The 20983-nt window shown below is 38.3% G+C and overlaps 1 protein-coding gene and 1 non-coding gene across 2 annotated transcripts in view; one reads left to right on the forward strand and one right to left on the reverse strand.

The window, feature by feature from the left end:
• Window positions 1–20983, reverse strand: part of DNAH8 (dynein axonemal heavy chain 8) — a 314891-nt gene that overhangs the window by 200686 nt on the left and 93222 nt on the right. Inside the window, exons 26-31 of the mRNA XM_065544087.2 lie at window positions 15159–15355; window positions 14502–14628; window positions 11804–12039; window positions 9920–10024; window positions 5540–5653; window positions 3328–3390 (exon numbers count right to left, since the gene is read on the reverse strand). Coding sequence (XP_065400159.1) covers window positions 3328–3390; window positions 5540–5653; window positions 9920–10024; window positions 11804–12039; window positions 14502–14628; window positions 15159–15355 — 842 coding nt within the window. The remainder of the gene's footprint in view (window positions 1–3327; window positions 3391–5539; window positions 5654–9919; window positions 10025–11803; window positions 12040–14501; window positions 14629–15158; window positions 15356–20983) is intronic.
• LOC123573227 (small nucleolar RNA SNORA8) lies at window positions 15789–15886 on the forward strand. The gene has a single exon (XR_006697956.1). It is a non-coding gene; the product is annotated as a small nucleolar RNA SNORA8 (small nucleolar RNA).

The raw sequence follows: 20983 nt of genomic DNA on the forward strand, positions 1-20983 counted from the left end.
ACATCTAAAAGTAATAAAGCTGCATTTTTAAAACTCTACAATTCTGGATTTTTCAGTAATTTAGACTGGCCATCTCTATCCTACCGGGTTCAAATGAGCAAAGTGTTAGTATAATCCATTCAGTCCTGTTTTCTCTACATGCAATGAAGAGTCTATAAAAAAGAAGATTCGGCCGGGCGCGGTGGCTCACGCCTGTAATCTCAGCACTTTGGGAGGCCGAGGCGGGCGGATCACAAGGTCAGGAGATCGAGACCACGGTGAAACCCCGTCTCTACTAAAAATACAAAAAATTAGCCGGGCGCGGTGGCGGGCGCCTGTAGTCCCAGCTACTCAGGAGGCTGAGGCAGGAGAATGGCGTAAACCCAGGAGGCGGAGCTTGCAGTGAGCCGAGATCGCGCCACTGCACTCCAGCCTGGGCGACAGAGCGAGACTCCGTCTCAAAAAACAAACAAACAAAAAAAACAAAAAAAAAAAACAAAAAAAAAAGAAGATTCAATTTTAATGCCATTTGAAATAATTCTAACCTCTTAAATCAGCAAAGTTAATGCACATGTCTTTTAATTTTTCCTTTTGAATTGGAATTTGAATATCCTATATTTGAGATGCTAAATATTAGCAATGTTCAAAGCACAAATGCCAACAGAAGTAACCCATCTGTGAGGACATATGAGCACTCTGTGTAAGTGGCACAGCATATTCCCGAAAACCCTAAATTCCCAGCCCTGGAGAATATCCAGCATCAGACCTCACAAGGCTTAGACAAAAATACAGGTCTGACAGATAACGTTAGTATATTTTACAGGACCCAGATCGGGAAGACACGAAGATACGGGGGGAACTCGAATGAACTCTTAGTTCCTAGAGGGCAAGGGCCATATTTTGTACTTTGTATATTCCTTGGTGTTTGGCATGGTGGTTACTTAATAAATGTGCTGAAGAGTCCATGGAACTATGTGAACACTAACGAAGGATAAACAATAACATCAAAGTTAGAATGCATTAAAATAGTGGTGTTTAAAAACTTATCAATGTGTAAAGACTATTGATGGATGCCAATCACTTACCTCTTCTTTTCTTTCAGGTTCCAAGTAACATAAAAAGACCCACAGCATCAGCTGAACAGGAATAAAGTATCAGCTTTGTCAACAGGACAGCAGGGTGCCCAGGAACTCCCCAAAACACGTATAAATTTGCATGAGAGAGCACCATCAGGATCCAGGGCCCAATATAAGGCACCTCTACCTCCGCAGATCCAGACTTTGGCACCTGCTTTTTTTTTAGGGAGTTGGAGTATACCTCATTTTGAAAACGGTTGTGTCTGCAAATCTGACCTCAAGTCACGTATCCAGCGAGGTGCACCGCAAACAGCCTGTTTGGCTCACATCCCGAGGCACAGGCAGAACAGAAGGTACAGAAAGGCAAAAGATGTGCCCTACATTGTCTTTTTTTTGGAGATGGTTTTTTTGTTGTTGTTATTGTTGTTTTACTTCGTTTTGTTCGTTTTTGTTTTTGTGTTTTTGAGATGGAGTCTTGCTCTGTCGCCCAGGCTGGAGTACAGTGGTGCAATCTCAGCTCACTGCAACCTCCACCTCCCAGGTTCAAGTAATTCTCCTGCCTCAGCCTTCTGAGTAGGCTGGGATTACAGGCACATGCCACAATGCCCAGCTACATTAGCAACCCCTGGGTAAAATCTTGGCACATAATGTCCCAGTTGCTGACCAATTAATTGGTTTACATCACATGCCTTAAATTTTCTCTGCAAATTTGAAAATAAGGTCATCTGCTCAAACAAGCCTCAAAGCTACTCTTCCTACCACATTCCCTCCTTGGATACACAGTTCTACCTTCATCTATATGCCCAAGTTGGAAAGCTTTAACTTTTTCCCTCAAATCAGGTTTCAAGTCTGTCAATTCTGCTTCATTAAGAAACTCGTGATCCATCCAACTTTCTTCATTCTACAGGTGTCACTTGCTTGGTCTCAATCTTTACAACGTCTTGCTTGTGCTACCAAAACTGCTCTCAGTTTCATCTTCCTCTCTCCAAACCAGTCTCCACATTAGTACCACTAAAAATCTTTTAAAAACACAACTATTTTAAAAATTCAAGTATGATCGTATCACTCCCCGCTTAGAACCCTCCAACCCTCAAGACAGAATTCAGACTCCTTGTTATTGCCTACCGGGCCCTCCACTTGTGCTCGCTGCCCGCTCTGTCACCTCATTCCTCATCACTATCCTCTTTAGTACTGCATCCCAAAGGTGTACTACCTACCCTACACTCCTTACATCTCCCCATATCGCCCTACTAGTTTCCTCTCTGCCAGGCCTTTGTATGAGCTGCAAATTCTGCCTAACTTTCTTTTTCCCCTCCTTCTTCCCCTGGCTAACTCGAATTAGTCCTTCAAGATGCAGCCTAGATTCTTCCTCTTTCAGGAAGCCTTCTCCATCTGCCCCAACAGCCCATCTGTTTCCATTACAACAGTTTCCGTTACACAATTTCACATACCTAGGTCACAGCTCTCATGGCACTTGCAATTATCTCTCTAGCTGGCTGTCTCTCTATCAGATTTTAGCAGCTTAGAGGTAAGAACCACTTCTTAATCAAATTTCTTCTGAGCAAGTCACACAGTAGGCATCTGATCTTTTTTTTTTTTATTACTAAGAATGCAGATGGGAAAGGGGACATGAAAAGAAAGTAACCACACTATTCAGCCACTGTGGGAAACAGGAAAAAGAGCAGGAGCAAAGAACAGAATTGCTTGATGCTCCTGAGGAGCAAGTTCACATAAGAATCCATGAATTTTCAAAGTATTAATCCATGTGAATGTGTGAACTTTCTCTAGATGCGCTCAGCAATCTGAGTGTAGAAAAAGATGGTGAATGGTTGGCCTGATCCAATGTACAGGCAGAGGAGACAGGACAAAGAAGTGGGGAAATTTAAAGAGATGGATGCAAAAGAAAGACAAAATAATGAATACAGAGGGAAAACATTTGCCAATATTTAAAATATTATTTTGATAAATTTTACTATACTATGATTTGTTATTACTTTACATATCAAATGAAATGCTTAGAACTAAAATAAGTTATATACTTAAGTTGAAAATCAGTCTTATTCTCTAAAAATACAGAGAGCTATTCTGTAGAGAGGAGCATGGAAAGAGACAGAGCAGTCAATTGCATCATTTAGCAGATTAGAATACAATTAAGGTCTGATGTACTTGAAACACAAACTTTTCCATTATAAAGTAAAACCCACATCTTTCCCTAAAATCATTTTTTTTTAAATTACACATTGTCAATGTAACAAAAAAAATGTAGTTTCACCTGAAATATCTGTAGCCTGTTGCTAGCTTCTTGGGGTGGTATATTTGGAACCATGGGTCCTTCCTGTAAGGAAGAATAGAATCTCCATTTTCATTCTTGATCATATGTATTTGTCAGTTTATTGGGTTTATCTATCATTTCCATTTAAATAAACAAGCATTATTTTTAATTTAAATAATTTAATTGTGTCCTGTACTTGAAGATTTTATTTATTTCTAACAGCTTTATTGAGATGGAATTCACATACTATACAATTCATTCATTTAAAGTGTACAAGTCAATGATTTTTAGTACATTCACAGCGTTGTGCAACCATGACCACAGTCATTTAGAACATTTTCATCACTCCATCTTCCGTTCATTTTTAAAGGACCTTGACACAGCTAATAAAAAATGTGACAAAATTACATTCTGTATGGAGTGTGTACCCCAAGGGCTCTGCCCAATTTCATTTCTGATTACAAATGATGATGCTGTGTTTCTGTATTAGAATAACTGATACAGAGTTCTGAGAACAGCCTCTTTTTACTAATTGTTCAGCCCAATATGGAAATAGGGACTCACATAAGTTGAATATTTGGAAGAAGCAGAAAGCAGTGTCTGGTGGCTATGAACCAGAACACGGTTGCAAAATAATCCCCAAAAACAGTTCCCAAAATAAGTAAAGGCATAAAATAATTTACTCTATAGCAACAAATTAAAATAACAGGGGCTACTTCCAATGGAAAAATGAAGGCTATTAAGTATATTAACATGGTCAATCATGATACGATGGATATACTAAATAATAGACTAGATTCCCAATATGATAGTGTTTAAAAAATAAACTGAGGCACAATAATTTTTTTAAGTTTATCTGAGCACACAGCTATTCATCAGTTGGGAAACTCCCAACTAGACTTGGTTCAGGGTCTCCACTGCAGAAGGCTTTTACAGAGTGAGCACAGAAGTAATACAAAGAAAACATTTTATTGGTTTCACTTATAAAATTGTCTTCTTTGGTCTATCCTGCTGGAAAGTCCCCAGTTATATAATTACAGGCTTGTTTGCTGCTTCTGATTAGTTGAGCTGTTTCTAATATAGGCATTTATAAGAAATAGCACATTCAGATTTGCTTATGTCTGCAAACTGTGCAAGGGTAAGGTAACTTAAAATGCCTGACTGGCTGTGTCTGTTCAGGGATTCTTTAGACCTGATCTCCATTTTAAATTTACTTTAACAATAGAATGAGGGGGCAAATCAACAGATATGTTTAGTATATGCTAAAAAAAAAAAAAAAAAACAGCATTATATAAGTGACTGGCTGTGTCTGTTCAGGAACTCTTCAGACCTGGTCTCCATTTTAAACTTACTTTAACAATAGAATGAGGGGACAAATTAACAGATATGTTTAGCACATGTTTAAAAAAAAAACATTATATAAGTAGCACCAAGGGCTTAAATCATCTTATGAATACAGATCCACTGTGACCACTAAAAGAAAGAATATTTCGGGGGAACATATTCAGTCTTGAGTTTAACTTCAAGGTCAACATTATCAGTCAGAATACCAGTTTGAGTAGCGTATGGGACTGACCCAGTAAGACATCTATTATTTATTCTCAGGGACCTTTTTGGTTCTCTAAGAGCTTGTGAGAACACAAAATCAATGGCATAATATCCTGGTATTAGGCGTTTATAGTTTCTCACAGCCTTCCAACAACTATATTACATTTTCTACCATGACAATTCAGGCCCCGAGAAAGGACAAAACCAGACCCTTTGTTCCTTCCACAATCTCCAAAGTTGTTGCTCCTTTTAACAGTAAAATCTGTTTTCTTTCTCTATAAAATTTGCTTAAAGCAAGCTTGCCCAACCCACGGCCCACAGGCCACACGAAGCCCAGGAGAGCTTTGAATGCAGCCCAACACGAATTCATAAACTTTCTTAAGACAATATGAGATTTTTCTGCAATTTTTAAAAGCTAACCAGCTATCGTTAGTGTTAGTGCATTTTATGTGTGGCCCAGAAAAATTCTTCTTCTTCCAATATGGCCAGGGAAGCCAAAAGATTGGACATCCCTGGTTTAAAGGATTAGCTATCCCCTTTTCCTGATAGCTGCAAATATAGCCACTTACATGCAACATACCTATTCGTCTGGGTTCATCACTTTCATTTCATATAAACATATCACAGAACATTTCAACATACAGCAAGAAAATACTTAAATTACCAACTCATATGCTTCTGCAAAGTTTATCACGTCCTCACGAAAAACTTCCACAGATTCAAGTAGATTGCTTTTAAACTTTGGCTGCACTTGAACTAGGTCCTCTTGTACAGAAACCTAGAATAAAAAAGAATATTCAACCTCAGAGTGAAAGTAGCATATTAAAAACAAAGATTACAATTCTATTCCAATAAGTTTGTTATCTCACAGATATCCTATATGAACAAGGAAGTCTCTGTTTGCTTGTAATAAAATATATTAACAACCCAAATGTACCTATAGGAGACTCAAATCACTCTAGCCTGTGACTTAAGAGGCAAAGTCAATTTCTCTGTAACTGCTTCTAGTTGATCCAGGTCAGGCCATCGCTGTGCCCTGGAAGAGAGTTACTATTATTGGCACAGTCTGGGTCACATGTTGTCTGTGGGGCCAGGCCAAGACCCGGGATTAGCAATCTCTAATTAAAAGTTCACATGCCTACAGTGGTTGGAGCAATTTTCTAAAAGAAAGTGATATTACTCTAGGTATTAAAAAAAATAGCAAATACCCTACACAATGGTCCTGAAAGACTCTGCTTAAACTTTCAATAATAATTGTCAGCACTTAAATAATGCTTGCTATCTGCCACGCTCTTTACATATGTTAACTCTTAATCTTCATAACGACCCTATGCAGAAAATTGTACTATGCTAATATGATTACCATTTTACAGGTGAGAAAACTGAGGCACAGAGAGGCTAAGTAACTTCCCCAAAGTTCCAGCAGCAGTATCAGGCAAAGTCAAGATTCAAACCCTGGTTGTGTAGTTAGAGGGCCCCTGCTCTTAACTGCTCTCGACAATAGCAGCTATCTTTAGATTGGAACATATACTACCTCAAGTTTAATGGTGACTGTAGTATATAACAGTCCATCTCTGCTAAAGGCTGGGTTAGTGGGTTTAACACTAACCATTAAAGAGATAGAAGAACAACCTAAGTGAATCCTCTTTTTGTTTTGTTCTGTTTTGTTTTGAGACGGTGTCTCATTCTGTCGCCAGGCTGGAGACTGGAGTGCAGTGGCACAATCTCAGTTCACTGCAGTCTCAGCCTCTCAGGCTCCAGTGATCCTCCCACCTCAGCCTCCCAAATAGCCAGGACTACAGGTGTGTGCTGCCACATCCAGATAATTTTTGTATTTTTTGTAGAGACGAGGTTTTGTCATGTTGCCCAGGCTGGTCTGGAACTCCTGGACTCAAGTGATCCACCCATCTCAGCCTCCCAAAGTGCTGGGATTATAGGTGTGAGCCACCATGCTCAGCCATGAATCTTTTCCATTGAATAATAGCAGAAAATTGTGTTTCACTAAACCTCAACAGAGATTTCCTATTTCTTTTCTAAGACTCGCTCCTCTGACTAACCAGCAAGAGGAGTAAGCTATTTGTTAATATTGGATATGAATTTAAATAAACATGAGTTTATTTATTTCAAAAAAGTATTTTATGTACATTACCTCAAGTGAGCCTCACAGACACATAAAAAAACTAGCCTTCCTAAATGACCCCAAGAAGAAGTTGAGAAACAAATGTTATTAACTTGCATAAAATCATCCAGTTGACTGGTAGTAGAGCTACAGTCACAAGCCGTGACCTCAACTTCAGTTTTGTGTCTCCTTGCTGTTGTGTCTTGCTTCAGTATAATTAGAGAATACAGGTCATCCCTTGGAGTTCTTTTTTTTTTTTTTGAGATGGAGTCTCACTCTGTCACCCAGGCTGGAGTACAGTGGTGTGATCTCAGCTCACTGCAAGCTCTGCCTCCTGGGTTCATGCCATTCTCCTGCCTCAGCTTCCCAAGTAGCTGGGACTACAGGTGCCCGCCACCATGCCCGGCTGATTTTTCTGTATTTTTAGTAGAGAGGGCGTTTCACCGTGTTAACCAGGATGGTCTCGATCTCCTGAACTTGTGATCCGCCCACCTTGGCCTCCCAAAGTGCTGTGATTACAGGCATGAGCCACCATGCCCGGCCCCTTGGAGTTCATTTTTAATGTCTAACTTTTGGTGTATAAATATTTATCAACTTCAAAAACGCTTAGAGAAAGTTATAGCTATCAAGTTCTACATTAAAAGAAAAAAAACCTCAAATCAGTAACCTCAACTTTGCAAATTAAACAAAGAAGAACAAATTAAACCCAGAGCAAGAAGAAGAAAAGAAATGATAAAAACTGGAGCACAAATAAATAGTAGAGAGAATAGAAAAACAATACACAAAATCAACAACCAAAGTTTTTTATTTGAAAAGACTGACAAAATTGACTATCTTTACCTAGACTAAGTAAGAATAAAAGAGAGAAGATGCAAATTACTAAATTAGGAATGAAAAAAGGGACATCACTACCAGCCTAACAGAAATAGAAAGGACTATAAAGACACAATCAGCAGAGTGAACAGGCAACCTAGAAATGGGAGGGGAAAATGAAGAGTTGTTGTTTAAACAGAGTTTTAGTTTTGCAAGATTTTTTGCAAGTTCTAGAGATTGGTTGCACAACAATGTGAATATACTTAACACTACTAAAATGGTTAAGAAGGCAAATTTTATGTTACGTGCATTTTACCACTATTTTCTTTTTAAAGCTTAGCACAAAGCTACCATAATCAAGACAGTGTGGTGCTGGCATAAGAATAGACATATAGATAAAAAGAATAGAATTGAGAGTCTGAAATAAACCCTTACATCTATGATCAATTGATTTTCAGCAAGGCTACCAAGACAATTTGCTGGTGAAAGGATTGTTTTTTCCAGCAAACAATGTTGAGGCAACTGGATTATCTACATGCTTTTATATGAAGTCCAACCCCTAACTTATACCATATGCACAAATTTAACTCAAAATGTATCAGAAACCAAAATTTAAGTGCTAAAGTTATAAAACTCTCATAAGAAAACATGGAAGTAAATCTTCATAACTCTAGATTGGGCAATGGTTTCCCAGAGAACATACCAAAAACACTACCACCACCAACAATAAAAAGATGAACTAGACTTCATCAAAGTACAAAACTTTGTGCATCAAAAGACACCATCAATAAAGTGAAAAGATAACCCGCAGAGGAAGAGAAAATATTTGCAAATCATATGTCTGATATGAAACTTGTACCCATAATATATAAAGAATTCTTACCACTCAAAAATAAAAAGACAACAAAATTTTTAAAAATCAAGCCAAGGATTTAAATTCACGTTTCTTCAAATAAGATATACAAATGACCAATAAAATGGCCACATGAGGCCGGGCGCGGTGGCTCACGCCTGTAATCCCAGCACTTTGGGAGGCCGAGGCAGGTGGATCACAAGGTCAGGAGATCGAGACCACGGTGAAACCCCGTCTCTACTAAAAATACAAAAAAATTAGCCGGGCGCGGTTGTGGGCGCCTGTAGTCCCAGCTACTCGGGAGACTGAGGCAGGAGAATGGCGTGAACCCGGGAGGCGGAGCTTGCAGTGAGCCGAGATCGCGCCACTGCACTCCAGCCTGGGCGACAGAGCGAGACTCCGTCTCAAAAAAAAAAAAAAAAAAAAAAAAAAAAAAGGCCACATGAAAACATGCTCTATCTCATTCGGCATTAGGAAAATGAAGTCCTCGCACATGAACGATATGGATGAACTTTGAAAAATTACGTTGGGTGAAAGAATCAAGTTACAAAAGACCACACATTGTATGATTTAGTCTACATTAAATGTCCAGAAAAGGAACATCCACAGAAACAGAAAGTAGATTAGTGGTTGCCAGGGCTGGGACAAGAGAGAGAATCAGGAGTGATTGCCAATGGGCATGGGGTTTCTTTTGGGGGGTGATGTTTTAAAATTAGATAATGATGGTGGTTAAGCAATGATGTGAATATACTAAAAAACACTGAATTGTATGCTTTAAAATGGCAAACTTTATGGTATGTGTATTCTATCTCAATAAAGTCATTAAAATAATTTACAGTCTCACATTGCTTGATGATGGTAATAGGCTGAGAAATGCGTCATTAGGTGATTTTGTCGTTGTGTGAACACCATTGAGTGTACTTACACAAACCTAGATGGGATAGCTTACTGCACACCTAGGCTATATGGTATGGCCTACTGCTCCAAGGCTACAGACCTCTACAGCATGTTACTATACTGAATGCTGAAGGCAATTCTAGACACTGGTAAGCATTTGTATATCTAAACATATAAAAGGATCAGTAAAAATATGGTATTATAATCTTACGAGATCACCATTGCATATGCAGTCTGTTGTTGACTGAAACATTGTTACGTGGCACACGACTGTATATTAAGCTTTAAAAAGATATAAAATACCTTTTTTTTCTGGAGATAGTGACTTAAGAAAAAAATAATGTAATTAAATTCATACTTACAGCTTTGCTCTGCAATTTGTTGAAAGAATATCTTAAGGTATCAACTGCTTCTGATTCTTCTTTGGTTACTTCAACTTCAAATCTGTTTAAAATAGCATAGGCTTCCTACAGGATGAAGGTGGAGTTTAGAAATACCACAAGGGAAAGCCATTGCCAAATCATTTAGATGCCTTCTAGAAACACATTCCTATGTCTTAGAAGAAGACGGCATGTTCTAGAAAAGTGGTTTCCAAAATTAAAAGTGTATAAAAAGCACCTTTCGATTCTGACTACCAGATACTAACTCTGGATCATGGGCTCTGAAATCTGCATTTAATAAGCACCTAGGTGATTCTGATGGAGATGTATATGTCTCTCTTTTTCCTTCTTGACCCTGTGTCAACACCACAGAAGATACAGACTGTATTAAAATAGGGGTTGACTATACAAGGAACGGAATGAAATGATGTAGGAGATACCCAAAGAAAAGAAACTTGAATGATCCAGGGTCCAAGGGATGCCCAGTAATTGTCTTCACCAAAAAAAAAAAAAAAAAAAAAAAAAAAACACCAGTATGGTAAAGAATTAAGCTTCTGCAGTGAGGGAAAAATTGATATAATAATTGATTATATCTTGAAGTCTGGCTGGTCAGCATCCAAAATCCCCAAATACCAACATTTTTTTAATGCAGTAAAAGTATAAAGTTCATTAGCTACCAAAGAGTATAAACTCTCAATGGGTTCAAGAAAGCATAAAACAGTCATAAATATTAGGTACCATAAGGAGGTAGAGGTGGTGTCAGTTCCCCAGATTTTTCAGGCAATGAGGCAGTCTATTGTTTATAGACAAAAAAACAATAATAAAAAGAATCAAAAGCCTGATTTTTATCACCATGTATCCGAAATTCTAAATAATATTAGTTCTAAAACATTCTAAATAGACAAACTCACCAAGGCTGTCCAAGTCCTGATCCCCAAAGTCTGTGAACATACTACCTTACATGGCAAAAGGGACTCTGCAGATATGATTATGTTAAGGAGCTTGCTATGGGGAGATTATTCTGGATTAACTAGGTGGGTCCGATGTAATCACAAAGTCCACATAAGAGAAAGAGTGTGGCAGGAAAGTAGGTGTGAGAGAAGACACAATGACAGAAATGGGGGTAGAAGTGATGGCATCACTGGAAGGGAACCATGAGCCAAGGCACGTGGGCAGCCCCTAAAAGCTGGAAAAAGGAAGGAATGGATTCTCCCCTAAAGCTTCCAGGAGCAACATGGCCCTGCTGACATCTTGATGTTAGCCCCATTAGACCCATTTTTGTACTTCTGATGTCTAGAACTGCAAAATAAACAACCTATGTTGTTTTAAGCCATTAAGTTTGTGGTGATTTGTTATAGCAGCAATAGGAAACTCATACTGTTTCCTAAAAACATCTTTCATTGATCTAAGTTCTAGCAGTTTACTATGGAGCCTGAGGGCACTGTTTCCACCATACTGCCTGTGGTACACCACCGGTCATGAGTGAGACCTATAATTGGTTTCTAAGGCAAGCCAAAGATAGTGGGAGAACTTGCCTAACATGTTGGGATTGACATGACAAGGGGCAATTATTTCTTTCCATAAAATGTTGGTGCCAGTATCAAAAATTAAACACTACCTACTCCAGTACAGCATTATTAATATATAAATATTCCTTTGTACTACAACAGTGTCTTTTGTATACTGTTCACTGTTGATAATTGCCAAAATTCTCCCAAAGACATCAACATCAGAGACTAGAAATAGGCGGACTGTGTTACATAATAGACGAATATGTTAAAGAACCACTTTCTTAGTGTGTCTCTATTTCTTTAAAAAAAAAAAAAAAAAGCATTCCAAGAAAAAAAAATGCAATCCATTTCTTACTTCAATTGGTCCCAAAGTCATGTCCATTTGAATTTCATTATCACGTATGCAAGACAAGGCTTCCATTGCAAATCTGACATCATCTAAATCACGAATAGGTCTAGATAACTTTTTCAAGTATTCATTAATAAATGCTATCATGTCTGACATTTTCTTTTTGTATTCTTCATTCAGGTATCGACAGAGTAACATCTTCCAAGCCTTGGCCTCGATGGATAAGGCCAATTTCATTGGCTCTGATGAAGACAAGAAGAGATTAAATTAGAATATAACTGGCATTCTGAAACTATAAGGGCATCTATAACTCCTCTGTCCAATTCAGTAGTCACTAACCACATGTGGCTTTTGGACACTTGAAATGTGGTTAGTATGAATTACATGTGCTGTAAGGTTACTAGATTTTGGAGACTTAATTCCTGTCCCCACAAATTATGTATCCCCGTGGAGATGTGCATGAGGTTTGACACCACAGCCCATGGGGGAGCATTTCTGAAATTAGTTCTATCACTGTTCTGTGTGACCTTTGCACTTCTTCTGACCATCCCATTAGTGGCCCTCATTCATTTCCGCATTTTTCTCGAGGGATCCCGTGAAGTGGAGTGAAATTTATTGTTTTGTATATCAAGCCATGACTTCACAGGTTCCTTGCTTTTCTACTCCCCACATCATCCACATGGTCAGAGTATCTGTCTACCCTGACCCTGTACCCTGGACCTAGCCAGTTGCCCCAGGTCAACATGACCTACATTATAGACCAATCAGAGTCCTTTCTAGAGCATTTGAAATGAGGCTTGAGGAGGAGCCACGTGGTCTGGGAAGCAGAAAAAATTCATGCACAGTGGGAAGAAGAAACGAGAGGCAGAGAGAAAGAACTTCCTCAGCTTCCTATACTGTCCCTGCTTCTGGTCCATTCTGAAGGCTCAGTTGCACTTTGGATTCTGGGATAAACCTTTTCTCCCTTAACATAGCTCAAATGTGTTTCTGTTCTTGAAAACAAAACAGCTCTAACTAGTCAACTCTGCCTTATCAATCCTTCCTCTTTTACCTCTCAGTACTCCTACACCCCCCCAATTCTGCCAGGCTTGAAACACAGTTGCTCTGCTCTTACCTTCCAACCATTAAACTTAGAGGCCTGTGGTGTTGAGCAGAAAGCGTGGCCTGAGAACAACCATGCAGCCAGCCTGGTGATTGAGGCTGTGAGATCATATCTCATGAGGTCCCCTAGGGGGACCTTTTTCCTCAGGCCTCAGGGATTCAGCCCACCCTCCCCTTTCTTTATAACTACCATCACCTCTCCCATTTTCAGATTCCACTCTCCAAAAACAAGCCCCCCAGCCCATTCTATCAGTATACTACAGTTGCTTTTTGTACTGTGGAGCATAGTGCTAACCATTATGAGGAGACAAATGTGAACTTTTAAAAAATAATAGTGTACAGTTTCCAAAACGCTACAGAAGTTCTTGTAATTATGCCACTGATGCATAGTTTCTGATTTCCAGATAAATAATCCCCCTCAAGTACTTGTAATCCTTTGGTACTTTTCTTCCTCAGAGAATCACAAGTACTTCCTTGGCAGATATAATAATAATATTTAATATTTATTCAACATCAATCATATGCCAGGTACTATGCTAAGCATCTTATATAAAGCATTTCGTGAGGTGAATACTGTCATTTTCATCAGCAGAGGAAATGGAGGTTAAAGAGGTCAAGTTACCCAAGTGGTCAAATTCAAGAGCCACAGTTACATTAATTTCTTGATAACAGACCTGAAGATCTACTTAAGGTAGATAATGGATGTAAAATACCTCATTCAAATACTGTCTGAGAACAAAATCTTCCCACAAACTTAGGATAAGACTGATTGTTATGTAACCACGGTAACAATGAGCCACCACAACCAGCTTTAAACCCAAACCACAGAGGAAGTCAACATCAGTTCTCATATGTGTGCAACCCAAGCAGTGTCAGGCCCTTTCTTCTGAATGTCAACTAGTCAAGAAAGACTTACTCCAATGAACCCACCTCTGAGTGCCAACCAGCCTACAACAGTCTCACCTGAGTAAACATCCTTACACAGATGATGTCAACCTATCTACGTCCACAGTCCTTCAACTCCATGCTGCCCAGACACCCTGTATGAGATGAGCAGTCTGCCCTGCCAGGTACACTGTGCCTGACCAGTACAGCTCTCTGTCACTACAGCAAGCAGTAAGTTATCTTCGTATTTCAAACGTTAATGATTGTCTCATCATACTTTGATACTCTAATCCCAAATGGATCAACTTCTTGGCAGACTTCAAACTGTTTGACTCTCATCTCATGTATACAAGCCCCTCCTCACAGTAACCCAAAAGAGAATTTCACCTATAGTTTTAGCTGTTTGACTGCCAGTGGAGGAATCGGCCTGTATAGTGTGTCTATGGATGTGTGTATAAAGAATATCAATGGCCCAAAACTATTTAACATTTATATTAGGTTGGTACAAAAGTAATTGCAGTTTTGCCATTACTTTTAATGGTATAATAATATTATAATATATCTTCGTATAATACTATTATTATACCTTGGTATATTATTATTATTATATCTTCATATAATACTATTGTACCAAGATAGCTTAATAATTGCTTGCTAAATAAAGTAATGCTTCATGTGAAAGTACAGATACTTTCCATAATAAATATTTTTAAAATACCTGTATGTAATTCAAGTGCTCCTACAACAATAATAGGCTTCAACTCATCAATCTCCTGTTCAAAAGTAGCATAGCGTAGAATTTCTGATCTGATTTCAGTCAGAGAGGGGTTGTTAGCCAAAAATCCCTGTGGTAAGAAATAGTCAATATTTTCTTTAATTTTTTAACAATATAAATCTTACCAAACTTACATTAGAAAATTGCATTTGCTCATACACTTTTACACTTGTGTGTGCAATGGAGCCAGTGGCTAGGTAAGAAATGGGGTGTCCACCGGGAGGCAAGGAATTTCACCATCTGCCGGGCATGGTTATTCAGAGTTCTAAAGTTCCCTTGAGTCTCTTACTGAAAAACAGCTGGGTCTACAGAAGTGTGATGCACCTTTGAATACCTGGCCTCTAGTCAGTGGTGGCACATAATTGGTACTCAATTGTTTAAGGAAATTGAACAAAATTTGTCTGAGCCTCAGTAATACCAACTGCCTCAGTGCGTCCATGTGAGAATTACATGAGCTAGAAGGTGACAGGTGCTTGGTATTTATAGATTCTTGGCCTCTGCTCATGAGTTCCTGTCATTTTCCCTGATATTTTCCTGGTCCACCCTCAAGAGTTAGAGACAAACAAAACCCAAATGACATCACAAGTAGTGGAAAGACACCTTCACTTTGACATCGCGGTTGTCGGTCCAGAGAGTCTTGTACTTCTGAAAGTCCTGCAGGGCCTCATGAGCCGCCTTTCTTAGGGAATTTACAGAGGAAGAAAGGAGCAGGACCAACTTAGAAATATCCTTGTGCTCCGCTACCCCCGGGTAAAAATTCTTCAGCTTCCTTGCAGGAATAACTTCTTCAAAAGATCCTGAAAGCAGATGTTTTTACACTATAAATAACTTCTATATTCAACTTTAAATACTATCAGTTTTAATATTTCTGATTCTTTTTCAAACTCTATTTTCTTAAAGACTCTCCCTCCAAGAAACTAAGAGCTATTTCGAGTAATTAAGGGCTATTCTCTTGCTATCTTCATGGATGCTCATTAAACTATGGTGTCAGATGTTGGGATCTAGATTTCTTTAATGTAGAAGAACTGTTATTCAGAGCAGATAAATGAAAGACACTGATTAAAACCCCCCAAAATGTTAACGTCCTTTAAGAAAAGGTTAAAAGCGTTGAAATTTCCACCCTGAGGAATAGCACAGTGGTTCAAGGACAGACATTAAGTTTATTAATCAAATGACCTTGGGCCAAGTATTTAGTCTTCGTGGATGTAATCGTGAGAATTAAATGAGACAACCTCTGCTGGGGTGTTTAAACATCAGCGCCGCAGATACTCAGCATCTGGCATCTTGGCTTCCTGCTTGTTAAACCTGGTATTTCTACTGATACAGTATTTGCGTCGTTTTCTTAGACCGTTCAGTTTGATACAGTCTTCAACAGCCACCAATGCTTTTATTTTTCTAGGGTGTCAAATTGAAAACTAGGCAGATCCACCTACTCTAAAAAGGACCCTAAAATAAACTGGGTGAAGAAATTAGATCCGAAAGACTCTCGGTGGAGAATTTCAAAGTTTTTGTCATTATATGCAATTTGAATAGAGATAAAAGAAGCCAAAATAAAAGAATTGTGGCCAGGCTGACAGGAGAAATGTGGACTAAGCATCACTTCTAATAATGAGGGCTAACTTGAACCTACATCTTTTGAAGATAAATTTTGACTCCAGCTGGCTGGGGACCGTGGCTCATGCCTGGAATCCCAGCACTTTGGGAAGCCGAGGCGGGGAGATCATTTGAGTCCAGGAGTTCACGACCAGCCCGGGCAACATGGCAAAATCATATCTCTACAATATTACAAAAATCAGCTGAGCATGGTGGCACATGCCGGTAGTCCCATTTACTTGGAGGCTGAAAGGGGAGGATTGCTTCAGCCAAGAAGGCAGAGGCTGCAGTGAGCAGAGGCTGCACCACATCACTCCAGCCTGGGCAACAGAGTGGGACCCCATCTCTAAATAAATAAAACCAAGTAGTGGTAAGTCCTCCAGCTTTGTTCTTTTTCAAAATTTTTTGGCCATTATAGGTCCTTTGAATTCCCCTATTCTCTGTTCAAATTTTAGGATTAACTTATCAACTTCTGCAACCAAAAAAAGCCTTCTGGGATTTTGATAGAGATTGTATAAAATCCATAGATCAATTTGGGGAGAACTGCCAGATTATTAATATTGGATCTTCCAACCCATGAACATGATGTATTTCTTCATGGTATAACTTTCAGCAATGTTTTACAGTTTCAGTGTACAGACCTTATACTTCTGTTAAATGTATTTTATTCTTCCTTCCTTTTGTGCATTCAATTGTTTTATTTCATTTTCAGATGGTTCATTGCTAATATTTAGAAATATAGTTGATATCTGTATATTGATCTTGTATCCTGCAGTCTTACTGTCTTACTGAATTCATTTATTAGTTCTAATAGTTTTGTGTGTGTGTGTATGAGCGTTGATTCCTTAGGTTATTTTTACATACAAGATCATGTCATCTGCTAATAAAGGCAGTTTAACCTTTTCCCTTCCAATCTGTATATCTTCAATTTAGTTCACTTATCTTAATCCACTTGATAGAACCTACACTATAATGTTGAGTAGAGGTGGTGAGAGCTAGTATTCTTGACTTGTTCCTAAACTTAGGGGGAAACAATTCAGGCTTTCAATGTTAGATATGATGCCTTTTATAAGGTTGAAGAAGTTTAATTCTATTCCCAGATTGTTGAGCATGTTTATCATGAAAGGCTGTTGGATTTTGTCAAATATTTTTTCTATGTCTATTGAGACGATCATGAGTTTTTGCCCTTTATTCTACTCATATGGTATATTTTAGGATGTTAAACCAACCTTGCTTTTGTGGAATAAACCTCATTTGGTCACACTACACAACCCTTTTCCTATACTGTTGGGTTCAGTTGGCTAACATTTTATTAAGGACTTCAGCATGGTCATTTAAATTTAAAGCTCCTTTAAAGATGTTTTTAAATATAAAGAAGTCTAATTTAAACATCTTTTCTTTTATGGTTTGAGCTTCATATGTCTTGAGAATCCTTCCCCACCCTGGTGTTTTAAATACATTGCGCTGTTTTATTCTAAAAGTGTTGTAAAATAGATGGAATAGTGTTGCAGGATATAGAATCGTGGGTATGATGTGTATCTAATTTAAGATACTACTGAGGCCGGGTGCGGTGGCTCCAGCCTGTAATCCCAGCACTTTGGGAGGCCGAGACGGGCGGATCACAAGGTCAGGAGATCGAGACCATCCTGGCTAAAACGGTGAAACCCCATCTCTACTAAAAAATACAAAAAACTAGCCGGGCGAGGTGGTGGGCGCCTGTAGTCCCAGCTACTTGGGAGGCTGAGGCAGAAGAACAGCGTAAACCCGGGAGGCGGAGCTTGCAGTGAGCCGAGATCACGCCACTGCACTCCAGCCTGGGCGACAGAGCGAGACTCCGTCTCAAAAACAAACAAACAAACAAACAAAAAGATACTACTGAAAGTTTTTCCATATGGAAGCAAATCCTTAGCCACATTTATTAAACAGTACATTCTTTCTCCACTGATTCGTAAATCCACCTATATCATATATTTTCATATATACTAGGATTTCTGCACCCACTCTCCTGTTCTGCTGTATGTTATCTATCTTTGGATCATTAAAAGGCTGTCCTTCTTAGCCTGGCTCTGTAATACTCCTAGGTATTTGGCAGGGCAGGAACCCCTACCTTGCTTTTCTTCACCACCAATTTTTCTTGGCTATTTTTAACTCTTTTCACTTCCATATAATTTTACAATCAAATTTATAAATCAAGTTGACCACAGAAAAAAATCTATTATGATTTCTTTGGAATTGCATTGAATTTATAGATTAACCAAAGAATTGACTTCTTCATGATGTGGACTTATTCTTGTCTTCCCCATTATCTCATTCAGTAATATCTTCTCCAAAAATGCTGTGCAAATTTTTGTTTACATTTATTTGTTAAAGACCTTATGGTTTGTGGCTAATAAAATATATATGCTTCTACTATATATTAATTGTATCACTGGTGAATGTAGAAATACTGGGGGTTTTGTATGTTGATCTTTTATACACAAATATTTCTGAACTTATTGGTTGTAACAATTATTTCTAGATTTCCTGGATTTTCTATGTATAATCTTTAAATGAGGACAATCTCAGTCTTCCTCTCCAACTCTTCTCATTTTTTCTTGTCTTATTTCATAATGAAGATCTCTAGTAAACTAGCAAATAAAAATGATAATAGTGGGCTTCCTTCTTTATTCTTCATTTTATTAGGAATGGAATACTTCTAAATATTTTTACAGATGACATTATTGGAAAATCCATTTTATTCCTGGTTTGCTAAGAAGCTGTATTTATGTCTGTGTGTGGGTAAGTGAAATATACTTACACAAACATATATAAAACACAAGAAATAAAATGTATATTAAAGAAGAAGAAAAAATGAATTCCAATGTACTCACCACCAAGTTAAGAACAGAATGGTACCAATAGACTAGTCCTCTCTAGGCACCTCTCTAATCCCATTCCCTTCCCTTACTCCCAGAGGCAACCATTATCCTGAATTTTCTTTGAAGATAAACTTTACAATAAATCAACATGCTTATCCCTAAACAATTTTTAAAAACTGAGCAGTAAGCACAAAACTAGCTGTAAAGGAAAGAACATTAATTGTTCATGTGAGATGAAGGCTCCTCCAAGAAAAGAGTCTCTGGGACTAGTCTGGCTTCATCTTTTCTACGAGTTTACAAAAGCCCTTTGTGGGGGAAGCTATGGGGCAGGATATAAATGAGTCCTAGAAAATATATGTGTCATGACAATCAGGGCATCTGGCAGCACTGTGTTTGTGAGCCGAGTAATAAATGTCCAGCAAGAATATGGCCAGGATAGTGAGCTGATATCTATTTCCTTATATCACAGTTACCTGCCTACAGTTCTCAGTAGTTGGTCAAGGCAGAATGCTTCTGAGGAATAAATAAGTTTCCTCAGCTGACCCAGAGCAATGAGTGTAGAGCAGCAACTTCATCAGCACATGGTGAGAACAAGAAAGTCCAGACAAGAATACAGACCAGGTTTACCCCGGCATTCTGTCTTCAAGTTAAAGGACAGTATATATAACGGCATCCGGCATTTGGTGAGAGTAGTCAAAACTCATCTGTTTCCCAAGTCACACTGGTTGCCCTCTACGCTTAGAACATAACTATCACTGCACAATCACCCTTCAACATTCACCTTGAAATTCCCTTCACCTGTCTGCTGCATTTTATTCCTGTTTCCAATATCCTACATCTTTTTTTTTTTTTTGCTTTTGCTTTCTCATTTTGGAAGACTACAACCTTCAGTAACTTTGCGGAAAAGGGTGTGTTGAGGGTACATTTTAAAAGCCATTGCATGTCTGAAAATGTCTATTTATATTGTACTTGGTTGATAATTTTGCAGAGAATAGAATTCTCGTTTGCAAGATTGTTGATAAGTCCAAGGAGATTTTTGCATCTAGCAATTTTTAGTTTTACATTTAGCCTGCTACAGTAATAGAAAAATATACGGAAGGACTAAGGAGAGAATAAAGAATAACGGCAAACATTGGACTAAAAGTAAAAAAAAAAATAAGATACTAATCTTCTTATATGGATTAATTCCCAGCCCTCTCATTAGGTTTGTGATTTTGGAAAAATTATTTTACCTCTCTGAAGAAAGAACTGGGTTTGATCCATAATCTCAGAAGACACAATCCCAAACACCATAATCTCAAATATTGAAATCCCAAAAGCTCAAAATCCCTAAAATCTAAATCCTGAAAGTATAAAATCCATGTCTAAAATTCTGAAAATCAAATCCCCCTTTAAAAATGTAAATAGATATATTTAAAAGAATTGTTTATTAAAAGAACTATTATTTTTTCCAGAATTATATTTTTGGGATTTTGATCTTTTGGGATTTCAACATTTGAGATTATGGCATTGGATTGTGTCTTTCAGGATTACGATCAGCCCCTGAAGGAACTAAGATTTATCTTGCCAGGTATTTTATATAAATTCACAGATCCATCCACATGCTTTTTCCCTAGCTCTTCTTGCCTCTAATTTTCCAAAGTTGCTCTTTCTAGGTCCTGAATGATCAGTCCAGCCATTCATCTGCCCAAGAGTCCATGTATATCTTTGCTTCAGACCACTCTCCTTAAAAAAGTTATACTGCTTGAAGCTCTGCCCACTGGGGGAAATTCCCCTTTTCACTGCCCTTTAGGGCCACTCCTGAGTGGGCTGTAGTGCAATAAAAGTCCATTTTCAGCTGACAACAACATATTAAGCCAATTCGAATAGACCAGTCCTGAGATTTTTCATCCTTTATTAGCTGGTTGTAGGGAACACCCCATGAGACCACAGATGTAAGCTGAGAAAGCAATGTTAGTGCAACATAGAAAGGTA

The sequence above is a fragment of the Macaca fascicularis genome, chromosome 4 (assembly GCF_037993035.2).
Source record: "Macaca fascicularis isolate 582-1 chromosome 4, T2T-MFA8v1.1".
NCBI lineage: Eukaryota > Metazoa > Chordata > Mammalia > Primates > Cercopithecidae > Macaca > Macaca fascicularis.